The 27,500-nt window shown below is 39.7% G+C and overlaps 1 protein-coding gene across 3 annotated transcripts in view; it reads right to left on the bottom strand.

Annotated features, from left to right (window-relative positions):
• The window catches only part of LOC143038583 (protein O-mannosyl-transferase TMTC2-like), a 297,168-nt gene that overhangs the window by 95,806 nt on the left and 173,862 nt on the right, over positions 1-27,500 (bottom strand). For 2 of the 3 annotated variants that reach the window (XM_076207982.1, XM_076207983.1), the window contains exons 3-5: positions 19,386-19,427; positions 1,241-1,441; positions 1-275 (exon numbers count right to left, since the gene is read on the bottom strand). The exon at positions 1-275 is cut by the window's left edge and continues 425 nt beyond it. In XM_076207982.1, the coding sequence (XP_076064097.1) occupies positions 1-275; positions 1,241-1,441; positions 19,386-19,427 (518 nt within the window). The remainder of the gene's footprint in view (positions 276-1,240; positions 1,442-19,385; positions 19,428-27,500) is intronic. The other variant, XM_076207984.1, reaches the window with a different exon arrangement.

Genomic DNA, 27,500 nt, shown 5'->3' with positions numbered 1-27,500 from the left:
CGAAGAGGAGCCCCGCCGTCAGGGCCGCCAGCCTCCCCACGCCGTGGGCACGCAGCACGCCCACGTAGGCCCCCGTCACGCCCGCGTGGATTGCCACGTTGACGGCGTGGAAGGTCCAGGCTGGCAGAGGCGGCGGAGACGACGACGACGACGGCGAAGGTGACGGAGACGGGGACGAGGCGGAAGGCACCGCGTGAAGAGGAGGAGGAGGAGATGGAGGCACTTCGGGGTCGTGGTCTGGCGCTGCAAGGACGCTGGCCAGCACTGCGTTTATTCTGCAACAAGAGGCACAGTCGTCAGTGTGTTGTGTGGGTAGGTCCTACATCGGCAGCAGGAGGAGGTCCATACTCAGGAACGTCATTTCGGGCACTGAACCTGAGGTCTCTGACGTCATTGACTCAGATTGTGAAAATGATGCCATTGTGTGTGTGTGTGTGTGTGTGTGTGTGTGTGTGTGTGTGTGTGTGTGTGTGTGTGTGTGTGTGTGTGTGTGTGTGTGTGTGTGTGTGTGTGTGTGTGTGTGTGTGTGTGTGTGTGTGTGTGTGTGTGTGTGTGTGTGTGTGTGTGTGTGTGTGTGTGTGTGTGTGTGTGTGAAGGCTACATGAACCTGGAATAGAATCGAGCAATATGCGTGTACACACATAGTAACAAAAAAGCGTTAATGATAGATAACAATAGTAGCAATGTTAGCACTTAAGATGATAACAGTGATTGTGATAGCAGAGAATATTCTGCCACTGATACAATTTAGACGATACAAAAAGGTGGATCTATATGCAGAAGGTAAATATAATCTGAGAAGAAATATTTGGACAGTGGAATGTTGTTCTTGCCAAAGGGCAGAACACCTTCCTGAAGAAGGTGACTAGAGAAGAGCCGGAAGGGAGCTTTTTACCTGAAGAAAGAGGTAGAGGTAGACAGGGGGTACCTGCCTGAGGGTGAAAGTGAGATTGGAGTGCCTGATTTAGGGTGAAGTCAGGAAGGAAGTTCTTTAACGGAAGAAGGATGCGGAGGTCAGTAGAGAGTACTTGTTTGAGAGTGAAAGTGACATTGGTGTGCCTGGTTTAGGGTGAAGTCGGATAGAGAGTCTGAATGAGTGTGGAGGTACAAAGGGCGCCCCTTACCTGAAGGTAAAGGTCGACAGGGAGTACCTGCCTGAAAGTGAAGGTGGACAGGGGTTACCTGCCTGAACAAAGGTCAACGGGGGACCCGACCTTCTGAAGGAGTCTGCTGTACCTACCTGAAGGAGAGAGTGGTGAGGGGTCGCCAGGACCCGTGCGACCCTGAGCTCGTGACGGGAGTTCCCCAGAAGTCGTTGCCCCATATATCCGTCCACGAGGACGACGACGCCGGCGAGGACGAGGACGAGGGCGAGGTGAAGGAGGCTGGCGAGGAGGTGGCCACGACTCCGACCACGTCCCTGTTGCCCAGGACGGCGCGGCTGTGGGAGAAGAGAACGAGCATTTGGAGAGGTTGCACTCGAAGTTGCACTCGAAGTAGTCGCTTAAGGTAGCTCGGTGCACTAGGCATTTCTCAATAGCGTGCTACTTGCTTTTGCTACTTCGTTTGAGTAGAACCGTCTTCGGTGAAGATTTTTTGTTTTTCAAATTTCCAAAAGTCAAAGTACTCTTGCGTCATAGATTGAGAAACTGAATGACGAACTAAGAGAAGTTAAACCTAAAATACGATTGTGAGACACATTGTTGAGACGTTCTTACGGAAGTCTAGAATATTGTAACCGAAGTCGTTTCTACTCAAACCAAGTAGCAAAAGCAAGTAGCATGCTAGCCTAATGTGCTGACTCACAAACTACCGCACTGAAAGTAGTAAGTGATGTAGTTGCCTGGGGAGAGAAAGTACAAAGAACTTCTGGTACCTTCTCCGGTACCGGATACACAAGATCGTGGTGGACCGGACTTACCCGACCGGAGCTCTTCGGTTCGTTTCACACATATCGACTTTTCGCCGTGTGCCGTCTACGACACGACGTCGTGCTCTCAAATAACCAAAGGTGCCTATGGACACTTTCACACGACACGACCACGTGTGAGAGCCTCGATAGCCACCCATGTTTTTTTAAGAGCACGATGTTGTGTCGTGGATGGTGCACGGCGAAAAGTCGATACGTGTGAAACGAGCCTTAGGGCTAAAGTTAACAACCACATTAATTGGGTCATTAAACCCTCAATGTGGGTTGTCAACTTACGTTCTTCGTAAGTCGAGCTCTCGTATCTCGAATTGACCCCCTCCCCCCTCCCCCCTGCCCCTCGATGCCTCACTCACTGAATAAAGTGGCTGAAACACTGGTATTTATAGGGATTTGGTCGATAGTCACTTGGGCCGGTGTCACACTATCCGGCGGCGCCGTTGCGTCTTGTTGCTGGCAACGGCAAAGTCTCCAAAGGTTATGAGTCATTAGACTCCAAAGGTTATGAGAGTATCTTAACCAGGGGGCAAATGGTGGTCGTTATATACAGTTCTGATTGTCGCCAGGTGATTTTATTAAGCTAACTGAACTTGCAAACATAAACAGGCCTCATCCGGCACCGCCGCACAGTGTGACACCGTCATAAAAGAACGCCGACCCCCTTTCTTAACGATATGTCTTAAGGTAGGTTAGGTTCGGTTAATTATAGTTTTAACTTCGTTAAAGACGACAAAAATCTCTCTCGCCTTTCGATCATGACATATTAATTTCATTATCATAAAAATAGACGATGAATCTGTTTTAACGTCGTGCACTACCCCTTATCAGGAGGCCAGGACGTTGCCCCTTACAAAGGACTTTGTAGCGTGAAGTTCAATGAACCATGCCCTTGGTCCAACTCGCTAGCGGTAGATTCGAACCTCTGTCACCTCGACCTTCGCCTCAAGTAGCGACGCTCTAAACCACTCGGCCAACGAAATAACACCAATAATACTTGTATCCTTAACGATTTATGAAAACAATGTTCTTGAAAAAAAGATTTATGAAGAGGAAAATGGAGAAATAGCATTCAGTCTCAAAAGATCACGTGATAAGCAATTCTTACGTCATTGTTGGAAAGTGGAGACCCATTCATGACTGCTTTCATGTGGGCTTCCCGCATTAGTAGCCGCTAGTGCTAGCCGCTAGTTAACGTGGCGGCACACTATATTCGCATGCTACTTACTTTTGCTACTTCGTTTGAGTAGAGATGACTTCGGTTATAATATTCTAAACTTTCGTAAGAACGTCACAACAATGTGTCTAGTATTCGTATTCTAGGTTTAATTTCTCTTAGTTCCTCATTCAGCTTCTCTCTATATGACGCAAGAGTAATTTGACATTTGAAAAACAAAATATCATAACCGAAGTCGTTTCTGCTCAAACGAAATAGCAAAAGCAAATATTATGCTAGCGAGAATCGGCCCATTATACCAACCAACTTTTTTACCGGCAAGAGTGTTCACACTAGGATAGTTCGGAGGCAAGTTGACTAACTTTCCGTTGACACTGGAAAAGTAGAAGGGCTAGTTTATAAGTCGCTAGTAACAGAGGCTACTAAACTAGCCCTGTGTCAATGTGGCTTCACGGCTTTGCTAGCGAGCGGGGACGCTCCTGTGTAAGTGCGTATGTCAAAGGTGAAAAAAGAGTAATGTTGCCCCTGGGGGTTGCGATGCAGGAAAGGTTGTCATCCAAGGATCGACGGCGGTAGAACTGCGGGCGATGTTTGTTCCCGGATAAAAAAAAAAAACAAAAAACAAAAAAAAAAAAAAGTGGGGGGAGGGGGGACATCCGGTCATAGATGCTGTTTGTTCTTCCACTGGAGGCTCCTCCCTTCACCAGAATAAAATCGTCTGGTGTAAATTGCGGTATCGTAACGAACGGGTTGAGTGGAGCATCTAAAAGGAATGATTCGGAACTTATCCTGTACATTCCCCGACGTCAACTCGCGCAGCAGGCTTTTTTTTCACCGAGCATTTTATCCAGGACAACCATCCGACAAGTGTGTGAAGACTCGAACCCTTGCCTTCGTTTTTTCAACTAGACAAGAACGCTACTCACCACATCCCGACGTGGATCTCATCCTATATATTCCCCAGTGCCAACTCGAGCAATGCGTTATGTAGACTGATTTCTCCGAGTCTTTTATTCAGACGGATTGGGAGAATGCGTTCCGAAACGTTATTTTTTTTTAGATGCCCGTCGTGGAGTGATGGGTGACGTCATTATCAAGTGATAAAACGACGCACAGTCAAAGGTTCGAGTCCTACAGTAGTGGCAGACCTCTTTAATTAAACTTTAGAAACTGCACACACAATATATATATACATACATATATATATATATATATATATATATATATATATATATACATATATATATACTTATCGATTGTTTGCTAGATGAGAGGTCCTGGCAAACTGCACGAAACATACGATTTTATTCATTAGATAACAGACCCTACCCTACAGAGATGACGCAACCCCGCCAGAAACAAGGTCATCATATCAAGACGGCAGGGTACGACTCGTAGTATTAAGTTTAAATAGGACAATTTTAGGCTTAAGAAGGAAATAGACACGAAATGATTTACCAATCGAGTGGTTAACGAATGGAATAGACTTAGTAATCGTATAGTGAGTGCTGAAACAATTGGTTGTTTTAAAAGAAAATGAGATAACTTTATGGATAGGGATGACAGGTGGTAAGGGACATGGAACTACCTAGTGTAGGCCTTATGGTCTCTTGCATTCTCCTCCATTCTTATGTTCAAGCAATCAAGCGAGCTCGAGACCACAGCGCAAAAGATACGTATTCCGAGGGACGGAAAAACAAGAGAAAACAAATAATAATAATAATGAAAATAAAGAAGAAGAAGAAGAAGAAAAAGAAGAAGAAGACACGTGCCCCGAGGAACGAAAAAAATAAGAGAGAAAACAAATAATGATAATGAAAATAAAAGTAAGAATGTCCCGGTATGCTGCATGAGACACGGGAATCAATGGCATTCGCAGCAAACCCTAATCAGTCACGTCACCGTAAAGCTCCTTAAGCCCCCGTCACACAGTCACGATTCTCGTCAAATGTTGTGAATTCGAAAAGCTAGAACACGGCTTCGCTTACAGTATTCTAGACCTCCCTAAGGACAATTCAGCCATGTGTCTAATATTCGTGTAGGTTTAACTTCTCTTAGTTCGTCATTTAGCTTCTCAGTATATGACGCAAAGGTGATTTCACATTTGGAGATTCGAAAAATAAAATATTGTAAACGAAGTCGTTTCTGTTCAAACGAACTCACTTCGAGTCGTGTGTGTGTGTGTATGTATGTGTGTGTGTGTGTGTGTGTGACCGGGCTTTAGTGCCGCTGTGCGTGTGTGGTCGTGTACGTGTCTGTGTACGTGTGCGTGTGTGTATATTTGCGTGTGTGCCCGCGTGTGTATACGTGTGTTCGTTTTACGCATCGGCAAATATAAAAAATTATGTAATTATATATATATATGTATATATATATATGTATATTTATATATATATATATATATATGTATATATATATATGTATATTTATATATATATATGTATATATATGTATATATATATATAAATACACCATATAATATTACATAGACTAAAGGATTACATTTATTCAGATATCTCATCCTCTGTGACCTCCATATTTATTCCAGAGTGATGCTCCATTCTACCCATTTTGTTTATATATATATATATATATATATATATATATATATATATATATGTGTGTGTGTGTGTGTGTGTGTGTGTGTGTGTGTGTGTGTGTGTGTGTGTGTGTGTGTGTGTGTGTGTGTGTGTGTGTGTGTGTGTGTATAATAAAAGTCCTACTGAGGTCTGAGGTCCCGTGCGTATTGCCCGGGATGATGAATGACGGGAGTTGATATCCCCTTTTGCGTGCTGATGTTCCTGTTTGGCTGAATAGCGCTCGCCAGAATAAAATATTTAAGGGGTGAAACAAAGATTCAAAGTTTTTAATGTTTTGACAAGAGACATGTTCGTTCTTATATATCTTCGGTGGCGATACAGTGTTCGTTTATGTTCATTGTGGATACACGGTGTAATGCTGAAGGACATAGTCCCCCATTTCCCGAAATGCATCGTCCATAATGTCTTAATGCTTTGGACAGGAATTAGCATGAAAAAATATGGAGACCTTTTAACTTCAAAGATCTCCTTACTAATGTGGCCTAGCAGTTTTTTTTTTTTTTTTTTTTTTTTTTTTTTTTTTTTTTTTTAACACGCGACCGAGCTCAGGAATTATTAGTCCAGGAGGAGGAAGAGGAGGAGGTCGAACGATCGCGTGGAGTCGAATTAATGTATTCTTAGGAAATGCATTAGCCGCATTTACTCGCCCGTGAGGAATTAACTCCAGAAAGTAAAAGGGAGCGTTCTCTCTCTCTCTCTCTCTCTCTCTCTCTCTCTCTCTCTCTCTCTCTCTCTCTCTCTCTCTCTCTCTTTCTCCTGAGCGCGAGCGTATTCTTCATACTCCACGTCAAGACCGGCCTATTCATTTGGTAACAACACGTCCTTCAGCTCCTTGGCATAGCAGCCTGGTCCGTAAGGGGCAACTGGATTGGTTGACATACGTATGGTGGGCGGGGCTTATACGTGACGTCACGTCGTTCTGTTCTAGTTCTAGATCGTCGAATGGATGAGGGATCCGTGACGTTATGTCGCTTTAAGCAATTGTTGTGTACTTTGCCTTTAAGTAGGAGAGAGAAAACATTGGTTGATTCTAGAATTGTGTGTTCGACTTTTCCTAAATGACGAGCCACCGGCTGCGACGGTCCTTGCTTTGCAGGAGACTCGGCCTTCGGCAGGAATCCATCAGGTCTGCACGACTCCAACAGATCTATAGGACTCCACCGGATCTACAGGAATTCACCGGATCTATAGGACTCCACCAGATCTACAAGTCTCCACTGGATCTACAGGACTCCGTCAGATATACAGAACTCCACCGGATTTATAGAACTCCATCAAACCTACATGGGACTTACATGACTCCACCGGATCTACAGAATTCCACAGGATCTACAGGACTCAATCGGATCTACTCGTACAGGACTCCACCGGATACACAGGACTCCACTACTACAGAACTCCACCGGATCTACAGGACTCCATCGGATTTACAGGACTTCCGTGAATATACATGACTCCACCGGATCTACAGAACTCCACCGGATTTACATGACTCCAACAGATCTACAGGACTACCGGATCTACAGGACTCCACCGAATCTACAGGACTCCACTGGAGTTACAAGACTCCATCAGATCTACAGGACTCCACCGGATCTACAGGACTCCACCGGATCTACAGAACTCCATTAGACCTACATGACTCCACCAGATCTACAGAACTCCACAGGATCTACAGGACTCAACCGGATCTACTCGTACAGGACTCCACCGGATACACAGGACTCCACCAGATCTACAGAACTCCACCGGATCTACCGGACTCCACCGGTTCTACAGGACTCCATCAGATCTACATGACTCCACTGTATCTACAGAACTCCACAGGATATACAGGACTCCACCGGATCTACACGACTACACCGTTCTATCGACAAAAGGTCATAATTTGCTTCACTTAGAAAATATACAATATATATATATATATATATATATATATATGTATATATATATATATATATATATGTATATATATATATAGATATATATGTATATATATATAAGGTAATGGATCGATAAAGTCTGCCAGGGAGATGAATGAAACTGTTTGGTAACTGCGTGTTACTGTCTGTTTGTGTAACCCCACATCTCGTGATTTTTTTTTCTTTCTTTTGGTAACGTCCGTGCAGTTACTCTATCTGTTCGGGGAATCTAGGGAATTTCGTGATTGCAAGGACTGGAGTTTTTAGGTGTTTATTATATACTGTCGTATGTTTCGCGTTTTCTTAAAAATTTGTACACATATACGTATGCATATATATATACAGTATAATATATATATATATATATATATACATATAATGTATATATATATATATATATATATACATGTGTGTGTGTGTGTGTGTGTGTGTGTGTGTGAGTGTGTGTGTGTGTGTGTGTGTGTGGGTGTGTGTGTGTGTGTGTGTGTGTGTGTGTGTGTGTGTGTCTGTGTGTGATTCACCATTGTCTTGGATCACGTGTTGGACTCGTGATCCACATGTTGGACTCGTGTTTAACCTCCCGAATGAGAGCTCAGAGCTCGTATGACCGATCTATGGGTAATAATGTGACCTTACACGCACGCACACACCCAACTCCCCGCCCATGAGAGTTGGAGTAACAGCCCACAGAGCAGCGATACTGAAATTATTTCAGACCTGGGCAGGATTCGAACCCGGACCGCCGTAGTGGCAGGCGAGAACTTTAACCACCGCGCCACGAGTGTGTGTGTGTGTGTGTGTGTGTGTGTACATATGTATGTATATATATTGTAGTGTTTGTTTTTTATATTATGTTTGTGACAATATTTTCCTATCAGGGCTTTGTCTTCATTGGTTGATGCCAGAAGGGCTTTCCTCTTCCTCCTCTTCCTCCTCCTCCCCTTCCTCCTCCTCGTCTACCTCCTCCTTGTATACAGATTCTTGTAAACTCTGAGAATAATTCAACCGAATAAAGAAAGATAATGAGAAGTTCTGTCCCAAAGTTCGGCTCTGACGCTTTCTAGAAGGCGAGCCAGCCATGCTAAACACTCCACCACTAAGTCTATACGCGAACAGGTCGGTTCAGTTCAGAGAGGAATATAAACGATAAAAAATCTTTTTGGGGCTTCCTGATAAGGAAGGAGGAGGAGTAAGAGGAAGAAGAGGAGGAGGGGAAAAGGGAGGAGGAGGGAAGAAGGAGAAAGAGAAAGAGAGGGAGGAGGAGGGGAAGCGGAGGAGAAGAAGGAGGAGAAGAGGGAGGAGGTGGAAGGAAAGGGAGGAGGAGGGGAATAGGAGGAAGAGCAGGAGAGGGAGGAGGAAGAGAAGAGGGAAGAGAAGGATGAGGAGGAGAATAGGGAGAAGGAGGAGGATGAGGATGTGGGGTCCCATGGAATAGGGCACTCGTATAAACTGACACCAACTAAAAACACAACTGATGATAAAAACAATTTATATTTTATATATTTATCTATTCCTACATTCGTTCGTTTATTTATTCACGTAACCCTTATTTATATATTTATTTATTTGTTTATTCATGAATTTATTTGTTTGTTAATTTATTGATTTATTTGTTTATTTGTCTATTTATTTGTTCATTTATTTGTTTGTTTGCTTATTCATTTATTTATACATTTATTTATTTGTTTATTTAGTTATTTACTTATTTCTCCATTTTTTCTTATCTTTACTGAATCCGGCGGGCTGGCTTATAAAGGGTTTCTTGTTAGCGTGATCATCCTCAGTAATCCATCATGTCACGCTAGATGTAACTGCCCTCCGCCCAAACGATTTGCGTCATAAATCGAAATCAGATGATGAAGCAACATGTTTGACCAAAGACCCAAAAAATAATATGGAGAAACATTCAGAAAATAGTAAAGAATTGCAGGAATTAACAGGATATTCATATGTTTACAGTAGATCTTTTTATTAGTTATCATATAGTAAAGAATTGCAAGAATTAACTGGATATTCATATGCTTACAGTAGATTTTTTTTTATTGGTTTATCATATTTGAACCTGTTCACCGACATGACGTCATGACGCGTCTCGAACATCTGGCCAATCACGTATGACAAGACATCGTGACCACGCCTCCTCCCCGTGGTTACGAGAAAGGTTAAGAAATGTATTACTTGTTTTATAATAATTTTCCTTGTCTTCATTCAACATTCGTACTTACATACATGATATGTTTATATATATATATATATATATATATATATATATATATATATATATATATATATACAGTATATAGCCCATGTTGCCAATAACTTGTTTTTTACCTAGAGTATTAAAATATCTTTTCAGTGAATCACTGTAACACTGTACAACATGTCTTCAGTGATTTACCACATTCTTATTTCATACTTCACTGGAATACAGTGTTGTCATGCTCCCATGATTGCTACAGTGGTTTGCTAAAAAGAAATTAAGAAATTGAGTCTCAATACTTTTAATATTGAATGTATTTATTCTTTCTTTCTTTCTTTGAAGTTGACGCTTCTCCTCTGTTCTGATAGAAAAAATAGACAAATAAAAAAAATATGTATACAAATAGATAAATGACTAAAGAGGTGAAGCTATCAACTTTCAGTTTTCTCCCTCTCGCTTTCCCCCGAAGACTCACAAGTGACATCTGATTCAATGTGACTACAGTGAAACATACAGACGCGTGCGCACACACACACACACACACACACACACACACACACACACACACACACACACACACACACACACACAAAAAAAAACTAAGCTCTCATCCGCAAGGGTAATACAAGTTCATCACGAGTCGACACGTGATCCAAGACCATGGTGGTTGGCAAATACAAACAAGAGTATAACTTTTGCTGTATGGACAGAAATATTTTAAAACATTGTAGACGCGTACTTGAGTTGTGAGGTTAGGGTGGGATTGGGGGTGGAGGAGAAGTGGCATTTCTTAAAGTGGATGGCTCCACTCCCGATCCACATGCCAGTGGCACCTTTAGGATCCAATCTGCCTCGTCAACGACGACGCGTCGAAGAAAAGTGATGCAATCTTGAATGAATCCGGCCCTCCTCTACCGATCAGCTAACCATATGTAAACAAACACACGTAATCCTCACAGATCTGCTGATCACATGTAAACAACCACGCGTCATTCCCACCGATCAGCTGATCACATGTAAACAAACACACGTCATCCTCACCGATCACCTGATCACATATAAACAAACAAACGCCATCCCACTGATCAGTTGATCACATGTAAACAAACACACGTCATCCTCACACCTGATCACATGTAAACAAACACGTGTCATCCCCACCGATCAGTTGATCACATGTAAACAAACACGCGTCATCCTCACCGATCACCTGATCACATGTAAACAAACACACGCCATCCCCACTGGTCAGTTGATCACATGTAAACAAACATACGTCATCCCCACCGATCAGCTGATCACATGTAAACAAACACGCGTCATCCCCACCGATCAGCTGATCACATGTAAACAAACGCGCGTCATCCCCACCGATCAGCTGATCACATGTAAACAAACATACGTCATCCCCAAAGGAATTATTTTGCTTCAAATTTTCCTTGTGGTTGACACTGAACCCCGAGCGAATCTCTCATCTTTCTTCATTTACTAGAGATCCCACACACAAAAATGTCAATAAACAAATTCATAAAATATATATACAAATAGATAGAACATCGAAATTTTATCATGTGGCTTGGAATGCTCTCATTTGATGAGCATGTACACAGCTATGAGTCGAAGACAAGAGAGCATATATATATATATATATATATATATATATATATATATATATATATATATATATATATATATATATATATATATGTATGTATATTATGTGTGACGTCGCGTCGCTCTGTCGGGGTTCTAGATTGTTGAATGGATGAGGGATCCGTGACGTCATGTCGCTTTCAACGAGATTATTTTTCTCTCAGTAAATGTTGTGTAGTTTGTCTTTGTTTTAAGCAGGAGGGCAAAAATAAAGATGGCTCCCCTCCAGAGGATCAATCTCGAATCACGTGACTCTCCAAAACTGTTGAGGACGACATCGCTTGGGGGTGAATCTTAAGGACCATTTACACTGTCTAACGGTTTGTCAAACTCAGTGTGTCAAACAAGTGTTTGAAGTGATGTTTGACCCTCAGAATTGGGTATTTGGTTGTAAAACACGTTGTCAGACGTGTTTGACAACCAAATATCCCATCATTCACACGGCCAAACATCACCTCAAGCACTTGTTTGACAAACCGGGTTTGACAAACCGTTTGACAGTGTAAATGGCCCTTAGCCCCAAGACCGTTTTCTTCCTATTCTGTTTGCCGCCAAGCGATTTTATTCATCTCAGTAACATTCCTTCAGTGACGAATGAAGGGGTTATGACACATCCTAGTGGTAATTTATCTAAACTGGACATATTTAGGTTTAAGAAGGAAATAGGCTAGAACTGGTTTACCAACAGAGTGGTCAACGAATGGAATAAATTTAGTAACCACGTTGTGAGCACTGAAGCAATTGGCTGTTTTGAGAGAAATTTATAACCTTATGGATAAGGATGACAGGGACATGGAACTGCCCACTATAGGCCTTATGGTCTCTAGCAGTCTCCTCTATTCTTACGTTCTTATGTGCTTAGTTGTGGGTTCGAATCCCGCACTCTTCTCCGATTCCCATCAGTGACTGTTACCTGCCCCAACACTCCTCAAAGCGCAAAGGTGACGGCTTCGGCCGCAGTTACTCAGAGCCCCCTGGCGTAGTAGGGCCCTCATCTTTTGCTTCGATAAAATTACTTAAATTTATTCGTATATACGACACAACCACTTCTGGAAATTCGGGTCTTTTTCAATTGATTTGAGCATTTTTTTCTGTCGGATGTTATACGATCTTATTATCATTTTTTTGGGGGGGGAGCTTTGAGCGCCAGTCACTACGGAAGACTTGAGGATCACGTGACCAGCGGGGTCGTCTTCCTTCCAGGCAGGACTTCTGGTGTTGTGGAAGGTCGCTGAAAACAATGACTGAACTTTCGGGGTATTTCTTATTCATAAATGGCTCTCAGAGGCCCTTGATTGGGTATATGATATGTGTATTTAGGTGCATATATGTATATACAGTATATGTATGTATATATATATATATATATATATATATATATATGCGCGCGTGTGTGTGTGTGTGTGTGTATGTTTGTGTGTGTGTGAACGTATGAGTGTGTATGCGCGCGCGCGCGTGTGTTTGTGTGTATGTGTATGTGTGTGTGAACGTATGTGTGTGTATGCGTGTGTGTATGTGTGTGTGCGTGTGTATGTGTGTGTGTGCGTGGTGTGAGTGTGTGTGTGTGTGTGTGTGTGTGTGTGTGTGTGTGTGTGTGTGTGTGTGTGTGTGTGTGTGTGTGTGTGTGTGTGTGTGTGTGTGTGTGTGTGTGTGTGTGTGTAAAATTACTACAGGAGCCCTCTTTTATACACGACCATCATTTCATTTTCAGACTTTTCTGCACCACAAACCCGATCCCGCGAGAGCGGGTGGTCTGTCCCAGGTAGTCCATACTCCATAGAAACTTGAGGACTGTAAGCACATCCTCAGACGTATTATATAGATGCAAGGCTGTGAAAGGGGTTAAGTGCCAAATAGGAATGCAAACAGATGGAAGCAAAAGGGGAGAACCCACATGTTCACAAGAGTGATGAGAGGTGCATGACCTCATCTTTCTCCCTCTACTTGACATCCCTAGGTTCAGTCTGGTGGGCACGTCTTTATTAAATCAGTTAGCAATTTATTGCTAAATTCATTAGCACCATCTATCAAATTCATTCATGAAGAAGAAATGAATAATAAACTCCCTTTCTTGGGTGCAAGAGACCACAAGGCCCACACTAGCCAGTTCCATTACATCCTGTAAACTTTAAAACTAAGGTATATAGAAAACCTACCAATATATATTCTGTCTATGTTCATTACTATTCCAGTCATTATAGTAATGTTAGAAAATCGGTTTTCATTGTACCTTATAGCTTATAGGATTTCAGGTCCTGAATTTTTGTAGGAAGAAATAAACAACATCTAAACTATTGGTAAAAAAAATATATATATATCCCAATAACATTCTTATCCAATGTCATGAATCAGCTAAGAAGTTTTTTAGTGGATAAAATAGCAAACCAGAAAATCATGCAAGAACAAAAACATTTGTATTACCGTATCATGAAAAATTCGTTAATGTCATTCCCATTCATAAAAAAAAAAATGTTCAAGTTACGTTTAGATATGATCACACAGTTGAAAAATACCTCATCAAAAACAGTCCCTCCAGCAGTTCGGGTGTAGTTTAAAAGATTCCTTGTAAAAATTGTGACATGTTCTACATCGGCCAGTCAGGGAAAGAAATTAAAACCAGGATTTCTCAACACAGCGTTAAGATAGCACAGTCGGACAATGCTCTTTTTCAACATAAAGCCATTCGCGACCGTCACATTGATTGGTAGAGTTCCAAGATTTTAGCAAAAACTAAAAATTTCTTAGAAAGAAATGTAATTGAATCTTGCCTTATTTCTGGTACACGTGACAAAAATATGAATTTAAGTTATGGTCATTTTAGATGCGACAAATTGATCACAGAATTAGTTATGAGGCAGTTCCCCCCAGATTGATCATCCGAGGAGACAAGGCACGGGGAGAGTTGGAAGCCGTCGACCTTCTTGGTTAGGGTTTTCCACATCCCTTGTTCTTGTGTTGACGTTAGTACAAAAAAAAATCTTGTAATCTCTATTTTCTGTACTCTACTTATATATATATATATATATATATATATATATATATATATATATATATATATATATATAAATATGTGTGTGTGTGCGTGTGTGTGTGTGTGTGTGTGTGTGTGTGTGTGTGTGTGTAATGGCATTAAAGGCAGATGGCTTGATTCCTTAGAAGACTCATCTTAAAGGGAGATGCAACGGTCTTAGCTCCTGGAATAAGGCTGCACCCTGTATGGACCTGTGTCTCTCTCTCCGTGTATATGCAGACACAAACACACATACACGAACACGCACACATATACACGCACACATATACACGCACACACACACACACACACGCACACACACACACGGACATTTGCTCTTAATTCCCTCCGTTAAGGGTGACTTTTTCCCTCGTATTCTGACTGTCGCCAGGCGATTTTATTCATTGGCATTCAGTGACGAGTGAAGGAGTTACGCATTCTCGTGAGCTTTAGTAACCTACAACTGTATCTTCCCCCCAAGTGTATCATCCATGAATAGAACCGTGCACTTGGAGGTAAAAAATAATAATAAGTAAGGAGGTAAAATAATAATAATAGATAAATAAATAGATAAACAAATAAAATAGAATAAGATAAAATAAATCAGGGCCGCGTCTTGTAGAGAGAATATGTTTATGTATGCCAGGCCTTGGGATGATGTGGTAAGGTGGGGTACCAGCTCCTCCTCTCCTGCCCCCACCCCTCCACCTCCCATCTTGGTGTTGTATCTCCGAAGATTTGGAGGCACGCGATAGAGAAGAAATGTGGATTCAGTATTTCGGCGAACAGGCCGACTCTGAAGACTCGCAAAATAAATAAATAGAATAAATGAAAATAAATAAATGAATAAATAAATAAATAGAACATCAATAATAATAGATAGATAAATAGTTAAATAGATAAGTAATCATAAAATGAATAAATATAATAAAACAGATTAAGACTATTGAATGAAGGGAAACAGCCCAGACGTGAGGAGCGAACTTGTCGTCGCTCCATGGAGCGCTGGAAGGAACGCCGCCCGAGCTCGTGCGAACGAGGTCACCTTTGTGTCCCCAGGTGACTTTGTTCTTCTTTTTTTCTTCTTCCTTTTGTTCTCGCACCTGACTGTTCTCCATTCGGTAATTATGGATGTAATTGGACGCGGGAATGTTCCATAATAGAATGTGTGTCAGTTTCATTTGTCTGTTCTCCATAGACGGTAGACAGAGTAAAGGGTGTAAATTGCAAAGAAAATGGAGGCTATTCACCACCAAATCAACTACCATCATCACATCCACCACCACCACATTCACCACTACCATCACTACCAATCACCACCATATCCAACCCCAACCCACCACCACCACCACCACCACTACCACCACCACCACCATCAACGCCTATCATCACAATGGTTCTGACATGATGTCAGTAAGACAGTATACTGATGCAATTCGGGTAATGACTATTAACATTTAGCGGAATGACATCTCGTGACATGAGGCATTGTGACGTCACTCATCACTAGCGCTTCTTTCCTTAGGATGTGATGCAGTCTTCACCTCTTAAGCAGAACTTAAGGCCAAGGGATTTAACAAGGGTGATGGAGGCAAGGTCATCATATCATGACAGCAGGGCAGGACTCGTAGTAATGGAATTTCGTTGAACAAATTTAGGTTTAAAGAAGGAACTAGGCAAGAATTGGTTTACCAACAGAGAGGTTAACAAATGGAATAGAATTAGTGACTACGTGGTGAGCACTGAAACTATTGGTTGTTCTAAGAGATCAGATAACTTTATGGATAGGGATGATAGGTAGTAAGGGACATGGAACTGCCTAGTGTATGCCTTATGGTCTCTTACAGTCTCCTTCATTCTTATGTACTTGTCACTGGGATTAAATGGATTTTGATGTTCTCGTGGTGTTGCGAACTACTTGTTGCAATGTTCATTATGATCACGTGAACAAGTAATGTTTATCTCTGTTCAAGTGAGCTCTAGGCTGTTCACCGTTTAATCAAGGAACGCAAGCTAGTGACTGTCTACTGTACTTCTTTCTCTCTCTATTTCTCTTTCTCTCACTCTCTCTCTCTCTCTCTCTCTCTCTCTCTCTCTCTCTCTCTCTCTCTCTCTCTCTCTCTCTCTCTCTCTTCTACCAAATGCCACTCCTTTTTTATATAAATTTATTACGCTCATAGAGCGACAAACCTAGCACAGTAGGTAGTTTCTATTTATATATGATATGCGTGACGTGCAAGTCACGTTACTACGTACAGTGAAGCTGTACGGCAATAATAAGTACATAAGAACATGATAAGGGAGGAGACTGCAAGAGACCATATGGCCCACACTAGGCAGTTCCATTACATCAAGTAAGGGGAAATATATTGATAATCAAGGTGAGATAAGCTTTGGCACCCACCAAAGTGTGGGTGTCGAATTAGGACAGCGTCTAGATCAGTGGTTCTTAACCTTTTTCAGTGTCCGTACCCCTTGATTATCTTAGAAAATTTTCTTGTGCCCCCATCCAATATAATTACAATCCAAACATATGAAAAGGATTAGTGATGAACCTTGCTGAGAAATTATTTTATATATTATAATTATTATATACATTCCATTACTGAACTCCTAGGAGTTCAGTAATGGAATATGTGTAATAATTATATATAATATATATAATAATTTCTGAGCAAGGTTTGTATCACTAATCCGTTTCATATGTTTGTATTGAGGAGGAGTGGGTGGGGGATGTGGGTAAGGGAGTATGTATGAGAAATAAATTTAAGTCTTCTCCTTTTCAGCATAAGGGGACGGAAAGGGGGGGTCGCCGAATTAATGAAGCGGCCTTGCTGTGGATGTGCTGTGTCTTGCGACACTGCTTCTGACCAAGGGCAGTGGACAAGATGCAGGGATGACCCGTCATCCAGAAGGTGCCAAGATAAGAGGGAGGGAAGAGGGTAGAGGGGAGTGGAATGGGTGGGAGTGGTTTCTATGCCTTGCCTTTTGGCTACCTCCCGAGTAAGGGGAAAAAAAACTTTGGTATATGTATGTATATTATTACTGAACAAAGGTACTTTTTTATTTCAAATTAGAAATGTGAATTAGTAGGATACAATGAATGCACATTATGATTTCTCATGGTGAATATACAGTACCATTGCACTGGCTATCATGTCTCGTACCCCCAGGATTAAAGTTTCGTACCCCTTGGGGGTACAGGTACCCCAGGTTAAGTACCACTGGTCTAGATTATTGTCAGTTAAGAGAAAATGACACACATATATTAGGTCTTGGCTTTGGGGCAATAGGTCTCTTACTGAGGGACATTCTAGGTATAGCTTGTAGGTAGGATTTTCTTAAGGCAAATATGGACCAAGTCCTATATCCATCAAAACTACTTATACCACAAGACTGACGTCTGGGCTAACTGTTGTGCTCAGCTAAGTCTGGAAGACAGTAGCTCGCTGGATCTTCTATACGAGTAATTTCTTCGAAATAGTGGGAGGTCAACTGCGGATGTGTTTACATTTAGAATAAGCAGTGGCCGATGCCATTACTGTAAGACAGAAAGCGAAGCGAAACTTTGATTCTCCAACTATATACAATATAACTTAGCTAATAATGCCATAATACAATATCAATAGAATATGAAAGTTGCAGTAGCATCAGAAATATATATATATATATATATATATATATATATATATATATATGTATATATATATATATATATATATATATATATATGCATATATATATATATATATATATATATATATATATTTTTTTTTTTTTTTTTTTTTTTTTTTTTTTACTGCATCCGATCTCATTAACGACCGAAAGGCTTCCTGCTGGTTTGCTCCCCATTGTGTCCCATTGATTATGGTATTGGCAGCGGTAATATTAATGATGAGAGTAATGACCATAGCGGTGCCGTCGTCACAATGAAGGAGCCATTGCGAGAATCATGATAATTGTGAAGTTAATGATATTGACGTCATGCAGCAAACCATTGTGCATGGTGCATAGGAATGAAGGAGACTGCAAGAGACCATATGACCCACACTGGACAGTTCCATGTCCATTACCACCTGTCATCCCCTTCCATATTTGTTTAATCTTTTCTTAAAACAACCGATAGAGTCAGCGCTCACTACCTGGTTACTAAGTCTGTTCCATTCGTTGCCCACTCTATTAGTAAACCAGTTCTTCCCTATTTCCTTCTTAAGTCTAAAAAAATCCCATTTAAATTCGTTACCGTGAGTCCTCCTCTGTTGCCTTAATATGATGACCTTGTTTGCGTCACCCTTGGCATAGCTTTTATTCTTCGGGGTTATCACAATGGGCTTCCACGGGTTTCATCAGCGCTGACAGTTGAGAGTTCGTTTGAGTAAAAACGACTTCGGTTACAATATTCTGTTGTTCAAATTATCAAATTATCTTTCCGTTATATATTGCAAAGCTGAATGGATGAACTAAGAGATTGTAGACCTATATGAATATTAGACATACTATTGAAATGTTCTTAGAGAAATCTAGGTTCCTGTAAGCAAAGTCATATTGTAATAATTCAAATGGAGGTTGGAGATAGGATGTGGGAGGAAAAATAGCCCAGTGTGATAACTACTTTATACCAAGAGATATTGTTTGATCTAGGGAACGGCCAAACCTATTTTGGGTCATGTTACGTCGAATCTCTGTTTTGACAAAAGAAAAAAGTGAGAAAGAGAGAGAGAGAGAGAGATGCTAGGATACCATGTCTCTCATTACCCACGTTCATAATCCCAAAATCTAAAAAATAATTATAATTATAATAATGATAATAATAACAGTAATAATAATACAAACAATAATAATAATGGTAATAATGATGATGATGATGATATTAATAAGATAAAAGATAAAAATAATTACGCGCCAGAGAGGTCGGAGCTTCGATGTGACGTCATGTCGACTCTGGGGACATTTGCGAAATAAATGAGAACAGACTTAGTGTAATATGTCATACGTATGCAACAATGTCCGTGGGGGAGTGTATGGTTATGGATGGACATCATAAGCGAGAGAGAAGGGGAGAGAGAGAGGGAGAGGGGGTTGTAGAAAGGGAGAATAGGTATCATGTAATACTATCTTAGGTTTGGAAGCATATAATCATTTATCTAATATTCAACCTTGATTCATATTTGCTTCCCTTCTGCAAGTATCAAATATCCAACCTTAGGGAGTCCTGTACATTTTTTTCTTCTTATAATTCATTCATCAAATTTCACAGTTATTATAATTTTCAAAAATAATTTTAATTAGAAAAGATGTTTAGATTTTAACTGAATATTCATTTAACCATATCATCTTTATTTTTTGCTTGAAAATGTTTTCTGTTGTGTTTCTAATTTTTTATATATCTTCTGGGTATACTAGACACTTGATACTACTTGTTGTGTGTTTGTTGTCAGCATATTTTTTATTTGTGAGGTTTATGTATCTTTATTTTATCTTCATTTCATTTACATTCAGCGAGGTTGTGATTATTGGTAAATATTGCATACTTTTTCTTATCTTATTAATATATATATACATACATATATATATATATATATATATATATATATATATATGTGTGTGTATATATTATATATGTATGTAATATATATATATATATATATATATATATATACATACACACATATGTATATATAAATATATATGTATATATATATTCATATATATTATATATATGTAATATATATATATACATATATATATATGTATATGTATATGTATATATATAAATGTATATATATATGAATGGTAAGAATGGAAAGACACAATTGGGAACAAGAGAATTTATTCCCGACCGGTTTCGCCTTTGAGTCTTCTTCAGAGGTAATATTTACAGAGAATGAAATCATTGGTATGTATAGGGCAGTTGCTGTGGTTCATGAGGGACGCGGGGTGAGATTCCGTTTGCTGCTTGGCTTGGTAGTCATGTAGGGTCAAGTGTGTGGCTGGCGGTCAGGAAACCGGTCAGGAATAAAATCTCTTGTTTCCAATCGTGTCTTTACATTCTTACCATTCATATACCTGTCATGACGTCACGATATATATATACATATATATATATATATATATATATATATATATATATATATATATATATATATACATATATATATGATAGGGGATACTAAGCTCGATAGAGTGAGAAATGAGGAGGTGAGGAGGAGAGCAGGGGTGGAAAGGGATTTGGGAGATAGGGTTGATGAAAGAGTATTAGGATGGTTTGGACACATGGAAAGAATGAGTGAAGAAAGACTAGTAAAAGAGGTATGGAAAGCAGATGTGGAGGGAGTGAACATGAGGGGGCGTCTTAGGATGAGGTGGATGGATGGGGTGAAGGGGGCTTTGGGGAAGAGGGGAATGTCTGTTGAGGAAGGACGGGAGAGGACAGAAGACAGGGGTGAATGGAGAATGGTTGTATATGGATGATGTTGTGATGCATGAGGTGGAATGGGCGAGGGGGGTGAGGTAGTATGTGTGAGCAAATTTGACACAGCCTGAAGGAATTTCTCTCCGTCTTCTCCTTTTATGTATGGGGGGACGGAGAGGGGGGGCCCGCCGATTTAATGAAGCGGCCTTGCTGTGGATGTGCTGTGTCTTGCGACACTGCTTCTGACCCAGGACAGTGGACAAGGTGCAGGGATGATCCGTCATCCAGGAGGTGCTAAGATAAGAGGGAGGGTGGAGGGGTGTGGAGTGTATTCAGGGATGGAATGGGTGAGAATGATTTTATGCTTTTTCCTTTTTGGCTAGCTCCCTTGTAAGGGGAAAAAGCCTTGGTATATGTATGTACGTATGTATATATATATATATATATATATATATGTGTGTGTACATACATATATATACATATATATATGTGATAAGTATTTTAGACCAATTATTTGGATGATGGAGAACATAAACACAGGGGAAGGCTCGGAACCCTAAACACTCTAACGTTTCGTTCGCGTAGAACTTCTTCAGAGAGTGTATGTAGAACTGCAATTGAAGTTTATGTACTAAATCTAATTATCTTTTCGGACACTTGGGAAAGGTAGTTTTTCTGGCGTGCTTTAGAATTAAAATACTAGTTTCTTTAGCTAAATTGATAAACCCTCCTCGATGATTCGATGAATTATTAGTTGAAATATATGCTGATTCAACAATTCTTCTAGTGAATTTATCAAAACCTTTATGTAGCACTTCAGCTTCTCTCCAGTTTGGTTAGTGCTCGATCATTTACCAAACTGGAGAGAAGCTGAAGTGCTACATAAAGGTTTTTATAAATTCACTAGAAGAATTGTTGAATCAGCATATATTTCAACTAATAATTCATCGAATCATCGAGGAGGGTTTATCAATTTAGCTAAAGAAACTAGTATTTTAATTCTAAAGCACGCCAGAAAAACTACCTTTCCCAAGTGTCCGAAAAGATAATTAGATTTAGTACATAAACTTCAATTGCAGTTCTACATACACTCTCTGAAGAAGTTCTACGCGAACGAAACGTTAGAGTGTTTAGGGTTCCGAGCCTTCCCCTGTGTTTATGTTCTCCATCATCCAAATACATATATATATATATGTATATATATATATACATATACATACATATATATATATATATATATATAGATATGTATATACATATATTGCACTGTGGCTAAAGTTCTGTCACTTAAACAGTGAAAGATTATATAAGTGTAAGGTTTTTTTCATACGTGTAGCGTTTGAGCTTTAGTAGCCTATATATTTATCTTCTGATGTTGTGAGCGCATTCGATGATGCATTGAATTTTCTCATATTCCTTTTGTCTCGATATTTTTTCTTTTTACAAATTAAAAATCATTATCTTCCCTAATAAAAAACGTCAATAGTTCTTCTTTATTACTACGTTCTTTATAATCTTATTTGGCTTCCGTGGATTTTTTATCCTTTTTTTTTTATTATTATATTTTTATTTCATCCAAAGGTGACTGATGCGACCGTAGATACGCGCTTCATGCTCTCTCACTCTCTCTTTCTTTCTCTCTCTTTCTCTCACTCCCTCTCTCCCTCCCCACCTCTCTCTCTCTTTCTCTTTCTCTCACTCCCTCCCCCCCTCTCTCTCTCTTTCTTTCTCTTTCTCTCTCTCTCTCTCTCTCTCTCTCTCTCTCTCTCTCTCTCTCTCTCTCTCTCTCTCTCTCTCTCTCTTTTCCAGGTTGCCTGCCATCAAAGCTTACTCTCAAGTGACCTCGTAAAATATAATCTACACTTTCAAATAATTTTTCTAATTTGTTCATTGTTCACCTTTCCGCTTATGGATTTCCTTTACTGATCGTATACATTACTTTTTTTTTTTTTTTTTTTTTTTTATAGTTTGCATGACTCAAAAGTCTCTTGGTTTCTTTTATTCATTTATTTATTTATCTATACATTTACTTATTCTTTTATTTATTCGTTAATTCATTTATTTACTTTTAGTTTATCTGATCATGTGTTACTTGTCGAAGGCTCACACGTTTTCGAGTCTAATGATCTCACTGCCAATCAATTAAATTGTCGGAAACTTGACTTTTTCGAATACTCCCCTAGTCTCTCCTAAGACTGTTCAAATTGACTGAGATTTGCATTGACTTTCTCTTTTGACACATTTGTTGCATCTATGTACAAGGTCATGACTGTCTGACCAGTTCAACATTTATAATTTACGATTACCCAGAGGAACCTTGAAGCGAGTCGTGGTAAATCCTGTTGTCACATTTTAGAAATAGCAAACATAATGAAGGACGTTCCCACCACGTCTGTACCCAGATCCAGAGAAGAAGGTGAGGAGCCTACGCCAGGAGACGCTGAGTAGCCGCGCCCAAAGCCGTCACCCTGTTATGAGCTTTGGGTCAGGTAACGCTGCTGGAAATCGGAGAGGTGTGTGGGATTCGAACCCAGCACGCTTCCGATTGCGCCACCAGCCTTCAAAGGGGAAAATGAAAATGAGTAATGAAAAAAAGAAGAAAGAAAGAAAAAAGAAGTTATTTCAGGGAGGAGAGGAAGAGGAGGGGGAAGAGGGGGGTGGAGGAGGGAACGAGGGTGGGAGAGTGGATAGCTCTCCCCTCCCCCTCCCCCCGTGCGGTTCCCACGAGTCTCACCGTTACCCCTCTCCCTCCCTCCCTTCCTTCCCCTCCCTCACCCTTAGGGCTTCACCGGTGACACCTCCCTTGGGGTGACCCTTAGGGATGGTGGGAGAGGGTCCCGCTAGGTCACCCACCCCTGGGGTGTCACTGTCGCTGTGTCCTGAGGTGGGGTGGGATGGTCGATGGGGGAGTGGTAAAGTTCCCTCCTCTCCCCTTTCCAGTCACGTCACACATCCAAACTGAAGGGCTTCGTTTCAGTCTTTTAGCGTGTGTGTGTATGTGTACGTGTGTGTGTGTATGTGTACGTGTGTGTGTGTGTGTGTGTGTGTGTGTGTGTGTGTGTGTGTGTGTGTGTGTGTGTGTGTGCATGTGCGTATGTGAACGTGTGTGTACGTGTCTGTGTACGTGTGTGTGTGTGTGCGCGTATGACCATTTCTTTTACGACCTTTAATTCCTGTCTTTCATGCAGAGGCTCCTGGCCTTCATGAGCTCTGTCGTCGCTGAAGACAAATACGAGCAAGACTTCCGGGTTGAGGGGAGGGAGGGGGAGGGGAGGGGGGAGGTGCAAAGGCTGATGAATCCTTTCACACAGGGCAAAGGTGACGACCTCAGCTAAGAGCCTCATGGCGTAAACTCACCACTTGACATCCTTTAGGGTGATATTCTTCAGCATTTTATTTTCTTCGCCCACAGCATGGACCGCAACGAAAGATGTATAATTTCACATTTTGATTTATTTACTTTGGGATGCTTATGTTTGTTACACTTCAGTTGCTCCTCTACTCGCTGTAGCAGTGTTTTGGGACAGTGTTTACTGTGTTTATTATTGTTACTATATACATTGATTTTTCTACTATTTTTTTTAAACCACGATATTTTGACGATTGCCACGTAATGGGGAGGAAGAACCACTAGTATTACCCTATTATAAGTGTTATCATTATTATTATTATTATCATTATTATCATTATTATTATTATTATTATTATTATTATAATTTTCATTATTGTTGCTATCAAAATTGAATATAATTTACTATTACTGTTGTTATTATTGCTTTTATTGCTCTTGTTATTATTATTATATTTTTCATTTTTGATTATAATTTATTATTATTATCATTATTATTTCTATTATTGTTATTATCATTATTATCAAGCTTATTATTATTATCATTATTATTATTATTATTATTATTATCATTATTATTATTATTATTATTATCATTATTATTATTATTATCATTATTATTATTGTTGTTGTTATCATCATCATTATCATTATCATTATTATTATCATCATTATTATCATTCTCATCTCTAATCAATGGAAAGCGTAAAGCCGTAAGAATACAATAATTTACTTCAGATAAAAAGCAAAGAACAAAAAAAGCAAGGAAAGAGCGAGAAAAGAAATGAAAAAATATATATACATAGAAAAACAAGAACAACGAATAACATGAACAAAAGAACAAAATAAATGACAAAGACCATCGATGTCCCTCCCGAGGCTGTTCCGAGTGTCTTCGCCGACCGCCAGGGGCCGCTGTCGAGGCTCGAGAAGGCCTCCTGGTACAATGCGCAACGGGAGGGAGAAGGAGGAGGAAGGAGGAGGGAGGGAGGGAGGGAGAGTAGAATGGGCACACAATTGCCGTAATTACGAAGTCTCTGCCGGATCTCCTTCATTCCATGAGGGCTGGGCAGGGAGGGAGAGGAAGATGGATGGAGTGGGAGTGGAGGGAGAAGTGGGAGGAGAGGGGAGTGGGTCCCATGGGCAACGACATGAAGCCGAGAGTGATATTATGTGAAGATGAAGAATTTTTCTTCTGAAGCGTGCGGCGGACTCAACTTCGTGATTTGTTGAGGAATCTCACTTGGAGTTCCTCCTCAGAGTGGCGACGGCTGCTCCTCGTCCTGATTCGTTGCTTCAGAGAGACGTCTGAACCGACGGAAACACAAAGGATCCCAATTTAGCAGAAAAAAAGTAATAATGATAATAATAACTATGATATTTAGAAAATAAAAATAGATAACTGAATAATGGTAATGATAAGGATGAGGATAATAATGATAATAATAATAATAGTGATAATAATAATAATAATAATAATAGTAATAATAATAATAATAATAATAATAATAATAATAATAATAATAATAATAATAATAATAATAATAATAATAATAATAATAATAATAATAATAATAATAGTAATAATAATAATAATAATAATAATAATAATTTGCAGAACCCGTGAAAAATTTGACCAATATAATACCTCAAATGTCTACCTTCATTTACATTATTTCTTCGTTGTCTTATTCTGTTCCTCATATTTTCAAGATACTGCCTTCTTTCCTCTTCATTCATATCATTTCTTCTCTGTAAATCTCTGTTCCGCAAATTTTCAAGATGATTTTCTCTCTCTTGATTGTTCATATTGTTCCTCAATGCTTGCATTCGTTCTCTATTACGGTCTCGTATTATTTGTCTTTCTTGTGCTCGTAATCCTTCTCGTCTTCTTCTCTGGCGTTCTCTTGCTGCCTCTCTCTGTTGTCTCACTCTTTCTTCCATGTTTTGGGCTTTAGTTGAAATACCAGTAATTTCAAGTCAAAATAACTACTAAGTTTTGTAGTTCGACGAACTATATAGTTTGTAGTATCCGTGATAAAATGAATCCATCCAAAATATACTTGCGCATGTGCAGGAGAGGCATGTATAGACGTTTGAATTATCGTCAAGGAACCTATGGATAAACTTGAATAGACGTTTGAATTGTCTTCACGGAACCTATGGAGGAGTGTGACGAACACTATTAAGAATATATTTATTTACCCATTTAATTATTTATTTATTTACCAGTACTTATTTATCTATTATTTGTTTGTTTATTAATTTATTGATCTATTAATTTATTAACTTATTTGTTTGTCAATTTATTTATCTGTTTATTTATTTATTTGTTTATTAATTTATTTATCTGTTTATTTATTTATTTATTTATCTACTTATTTTCGTGAGGTTCTGTCAGGAGCTCAGAAAGCAACGCGACATGACGTCACACGTTACCCGTTGGAAGCGCGGAATGCGCAGCGGACTCTCGAGTCGTCTCTCTCTCTCTCTCTCTCTCTCTCTCTCTCTCTCTCTCTCTCTCTCTCTCTCTCTCTCTCTCTCTCTCTTTCTCGTTAGGTCAATCATAAAGGTAATAATTTTTCTTAATCGTTTATGTCATGTCACAATAAGCTTTAATAGACGTTTGATTATCTTCACGTAACCTATGATTAAACTTGTATAGACGTTGGAATACTGTTTATCCATTTATTCATTTATTTATCTATCTACTTATTTTCGTGAGGTTCTGTCAGGAGCTCAGAAAGCAACGCGACATGACGTCACACGTTACCCATTGGAAGTGCGGAATGCGCAGCGGACTCTCGAGTCGTCTCTCTCTCTCTCTCTCTCTCTTTCTCTTTCTCGTTAAGTCAATCATAAAGGCAATAAAAAAAATTGAATCGTTTATGTCATGTCACAATAAACTTTTATAGACGTTTGATTATCTTCACGTAACCTATGATTAAACTTGTATAGACGTTTGAATACTGCTAAATAAAAACTGAACTATAACAATGGGTTCTGATCCTGCGTGACACATAGGTACAAACGTATTAATATATAATGATAATGATAATGATAATAATAATAATAATAATAATAATGATAATAATAATAATAATAATAATAATAATGATAATAATAATATACTGCATAGATAAATATGAATAAAAATAAAAGAAATAAAAAGGATTGAATGTGCTTAAAGAACGACTGACAAGCCTTGATCGCCCAACAAGTGCTGGACTCTTCGAAGGAAGAAGAAACAAAC

Source organism: Oratosquilla oratoria, chromosome 24 (assembly GCF_046742065.1).
Source record: "Oratosquilla oratoria isolate Oo_2021 chromosome 24, ASM4674206v1, whole genome shotgun sequence".
Taxonomy (NCBI): Eukaryota; Metazoa; Arthropoda; class Malacostraca; order Stomatopoda; family Squillidae; genus Oratosquilla; species Oratosquilla oratoria.
Note: the sequence above shows the minus strand (reverse complement) of the source record. Positions and strands in the feature narration are given on the sequence as shown.